The sequence below is a fragment of the Arachis hypogaea genome, chromosome 14 (genome assembly GCF_003086295.3).
Source record: "Arachis hypogaea cultivar Tifrunner chromosome 14, arahy.Tifrunner.gnm2.J5K5, whole genome shotgun sequence".
In the NCBI taxonomy this organism is placed as follows: domain Eukaryota; kingdom Viridiplantae; phylum Streptophyta; class Magnoliopsida; order Fabales; family Fabaceae; genus Arachis; species Arachis hypogaea.
Genome location: NC_092049.1, coordinates 18,938,755 through 18,943,532, shown reverse-complemented (window position 1 = coordinate 18,943,532; position 4,778 = coordinate 18,938,755). Strand labels below are relative to the sequence as shown.

The 4,778-nt window shown below is 33.8% G+C and overlaps 1 protein-coding gene across 1 annotated transcript; it reads left to right on the top strand.

Moving 5' to 3' along the window:
- Positions 1-516: 516 nt before the first annotated feature.
- On the top strand, positions 517-4,252 carry LOC112741754 (uncharacterized). Its single transcript, XM_025790851.3, has 7 exons — positions 517-698; positions 787-825; positions 914-967; positions 1,096-1,149; positions 3,612-3,665; positions 3,748-3,819; positions 3,984-4,252. The coding sequence occupies exons 1-7, from the start codon at positions 642-644 to the stop codon at positions 4,104-4,106; spliced, it is 453 nt and encodes a 150-aa protein (XP_025646636.1). The 5' UTR covers positions 517-641; the 3' UTR covers positions 4,107-4,252.
- The last annotated feature ends 526 nt before the right edge of the window (positions 4,253-4,778 follow it).

Sequence of the window (4,778 nt, the reverse complement as noted above, 5' to 3'; positions counted from 1 at the left end):
TCTATATAAAGCCACCTCCTAACCCCATCAGAGAACAACTTCGGCTTTTCATCTCTTAACCTCTTCTCACTCTATCACTTGGGTGAAAATACCTCAGCATATACAATATCTCTGTTTCTATTTCTCTTATATTATATTCTCTATTATCTTGTGACATTATTGACTTGGGCGTCGGAGTCCCTTTTGCAGGTCCCACGCCAACCGCACTCTGTTCCCAGAAAGGGCGTTCCGAGCTATAGAAGGATCAACGAGCAAAATCTTGATCGAGCTATACATCGGAACACAGGAATCACACCCAGAGCGGAACAGGTACAATAATATGTATTTTAGTTTTTATGGTTAATTTTATCAATAATTTAAATATTCGTAACTAAAAATAATAGTCGTGCTAATTTTACGAAAAAAAAAAAAAAAAGAAATAGTCCCGCCCAACAGAACCTTGATTTAATCTCGGTGCCCAATTATTCAAATTTGAGTTACCTACTTAGTATATATAGTGTCTACTGGCGACAATTTTTATAACGTTATTTCTTGCTTCCATTTTCCACACTTGAAAGCAGCTCTCACACGCTCCCCCCATTTTCAAAAACAAACCAACCCCCTTTCCCTTTCTTCACAATCTCTCCAATCCGATCCCTACAATGGCTTCCCCTGATTCCGCCGCCGCCGCCGCCGCTTCCCTCCCTCCCTCCTCCACCGTTAGTGCCATTTTCTCCCTTTTTGCTTCCAACTATCTCTACTAAACATTAAATATTAATCAATTTTAGTTCTGTTTCTTTTTTTCAGAAGAAGGATGACGTCACTCCGATTTCGTCTAAAATCGCGGTCCGTTTTCGAAAATACACTTTTATTTCCTACGTTATGTATTTATTTGTGTATTAATGAATCTTGTTTGCCATTGTTTACTTCTCAGGAACTAAATGAATCGAGATCGGAGCTTCTCACGAGAATCCAGAGTTTGAAACAGGTGATAAAAAAAAAAAAAGTATCCCTTTTCTAAATTCCTTAGTTCACAGTTCTCAGTGACTGCTCTCTCCGCTCTCTTTTCTTAGTTTATTTACTTTGTTTATTTTATTTTTGGTGTATTAATTATAGGATTTGCAAAGTTGGAGGTCAAAGCTAGACACACAAGTGAAGGTTTATCGCGATGTAAGTGATCTTCATTCTCAGTCTGTGGAAAATATTTAAATAGAGACTGCATTTTTTGTGAAAGGTTTTGAGCGATGAGGATTGCTATGTTATGCTTTGTATCACTAATTTCCGGTGATAGTGTACTTTGTTCATTTTGGATTGAATGGTATTTCTTAAAATTGATCTGTTAGGATCCTTAATTGCATTTGATGCAACAAATTTTATATTGTCCTGAAGATACTTGTTAGTATTATCTAGTTTCCTGTTTAGTGTTTTTGATTGCATCATTTGCGATAGCTATTGTTTATGCCTTGTCAAGTACCATTAGGGTGCGCATACAATGTCTCCTGATATATACTGAACAAATTTATGTTTGGGGTTTCTCGCTTTTACGGACCAAAATAGCTATTAGGCCAATTCCTTTTCCTTCTTCGATAGTGTCGAATCATACATTGCTGAGCGTTTGAGAGTTTATGCTGGGTCTGCTACTCTGCCTTGTGCATATGTTCATTTGTTCCCATTTGCTGGAGTAAGTTGTACGAATTGGTCCATTTCTGAGTTCGCATTACATATTTTGTGCTTCTGCCAGGAAAAAATTAACTACATAGGGTAATGGACAGCCAGCCTTTAACCTTTGTTCTTATCTTCACACGAACAAGATTGCCTATATAGTTTCTTTCTTCCAGTAGTTAGAACTGTTGAAGAGCTCTAGGGTAAGGTACATCCTTGATTGTCAGTGACAAGGGTTGCATGCTTTTCAAATAATCTATAATACATTTTACAACACTATTGTATATAGTATCAATTATCATACCAAGAAACTTGCAGCTTTGCCATCAGTTTATATCTCAGTCACCTCCATGTGAATGATGACCCATGAAGCTCTCTTCTATTTCAATCTGTCTTCTTAGACTTTCTGCCTTCTCTACTGGCATGCTTCTCTTCTCTTATTTTTGGTACTTACTTCATTCATAGTTCAAGAATGCTTCATGCTTCTTTCATTAAAACCAAAGCTAAGTAATGTCCCTAGATGCCTTGGTGATTGCTCCTCATTTCTTGAGTTGCTTCAATTGTTTCTTTTCCAACTTTATCTTGTGCCTAACATATATACTTTAACAATGATAAGAGTTTGTTAAGTTGCCATGATTGCATAAGTTGTGTAAAAACTGTAAAAGGACTAGGGAGTTAAATGTTAGGATTTAGGGCCCATTAGCCAGGAGTTAGTTACCATAAATGAAGGTAAGAAGGAATTAGTTAGGTGTGGTTGATCTTTGTAACATTATAAAATTGGAAGTGCTTCGTTGCTTACTCTTCCTCAAGTTAGTGTAACTTTTTCTTGGGTTCTCGAATCTCAACACATTGTCTTGATCCTAAAACAATACTACAATTACTTCCAGTTCTTGATTGCAGTTCTAACAGAATAGCTCAAAATATCGGATGATATAAGGAAAGTTTCTTGTTGCAGTTTTTCAAATCAACTTGTGAGCTCCTAAATTTACATTAGAAAAGCATTTGAATTTTGAATGAAAGCAGTTCTAACAAATTAAGTCTTGTGCTTGGTGCATTGTTGGTAGAACCAATTTACATTTTCCTATGGGCAAAGAATGGTGTTTAGCTTATCATACTCCTTTATGTTAGATAAGATTATACAAGAATTGAGTAAGATATAGGCATACAGGATATAATATATCTTTGAAGAAGCTTACTATAAAATGTCAACCCCAAACACTGCCTATTACTGCAATGATACAGTAAGCTACGAAATCTTAGGCTCTTAGCTAGATTAAGAACTAAGAATAGCAATAACTACCTTGTACCAGCTAGGATAAAACTTAACAATGAAAGGTTTAAATTACCGTTAGAGTAGCTTCCCCCACAACCTATCTCTCTGTAATTTATTATTATATTTGATTGACATATAGAAGCAACATGTTAGGTCTGAGAGCCTTAAAAAATGATGGTTCCTTGGGACATGGCAGGCACATATTTATTCTTTCTTGCATTATAGTTTACCTAATTCATAGTGGATTCCTATGTCATTAATTGATTATGTAATCATAATACAAAAACTGATAGGAAAAACAGATTTTCTCCACTTTTTGTTTCTGTTTTGTGTGATTTTTTGTTATTATGGTTGTTGAGACCTTCTTTTATAACTGGTTTGGAGATTTCCTATTTCTTTTTTGATAAAAAGAAGAGATTTATTGTGACAAAGATAAGGAGAATACAGAATGCAAAGGAAGATGAGCAACCCTCCGTAGAATAAAAAAAAAGAAAAAAAAAAAGAAAACAATGTATAGCAGAATGCATCAATATAGCAAACTATCCAATTGCTCAATATATGTACCTTATATGAAATAGTATTTAACATCAAATCTTATTCTGAAATTCTTTGAAGTTTCGATGTACTTCAGCTTCATTTTTTATGCATGTGATAAATCTGTAGTTTGACAACTCAGTATTTATTTGTGTTCATGCAGGAGCTGTCAGAACTTAAGAAAACACTCAATGTTGAAGTGGAGCAACTACGAACAGTAAGTGTGCTTTTGGATTTTCCCTCAAGTTTCTCTTTCAACATAATTTGGATATTCAAAATTTGTGTAAATCAAAAACTAGGAATTCCAAGACCTTAGGACCACCCTTCAGCAGCAACAGGAGGATGTTACAGCAAGCTTAAAAAACTTGGGGGTAAGTCATTGAAAGGAAGGATTATTTATTTTACTTCCAATCTTTCAAAACATACAGCAATTTTGACAAAGTGGTCATTGTCCATATAATTTCTAGGATTAGTTTTAGGATGGTTGTTCCAATTGTTAAATGTTCTAACATTAACATAATGAATGCATTTGCAGCTTCAGGATGTAGCAGGAGATGTAAAACAAACTCAATCACAGGAGGTTAAGATTGAGGAAATTGACAAGGAAGAGCAACAGGTATTACCTGAAGAGCATACTGCCAAAGTGGATAAAATTTAAACACAAGGAGCAGTTTGTTCCCTTAGAGGAGGCTGAGAGATTTTCCATGTTGTATTATTAGTTGTGTGTGACGTGTTTGATGAGTACTGCTGCGTATGATAATACAGGATTCATCAATCAATGGTAACTTCTGTGGTTGCCCTTCATTTCTAGCCTATGAAATTTGCATAGTAACTTAAGATAGTATCCGAAATTTTAGGTTAATCAAATTTTAATCTTCGAATTTATGATAAACTATTATTATAGTAATTATGAAATTTTAGTAAGACTTAATAATTGTAACTAAAATTAAAATGATAATAATTGATAATATTTTTTAATTTAAAAATAAAAAGAAAAAATATGATCAAATTTAAAAATATTATCAAATAGTAAAGAATATAAATTATATAATCTTAATTAAAGCTATATTTTTAAAGAAAATTTTATAGTTGTTATATCTACTATATTAATAATTGCTAAAAAATTCATCGAATAATAATACTATACATATTTATTTGGAGAGAAAAACATTTTTTTTCAAGATTTACTCTAATAGTCGTGCATCAAATCAAGTTGAACATATTGTTCCTCTTGCATTGACTCGAGGCTTTGCAAATTAGCTTGCTTAACACAGTTCATCGGGGTTGAGGCTGTGGATTTGTGGCTAGTATTAAACAAGAATAAAGTTCT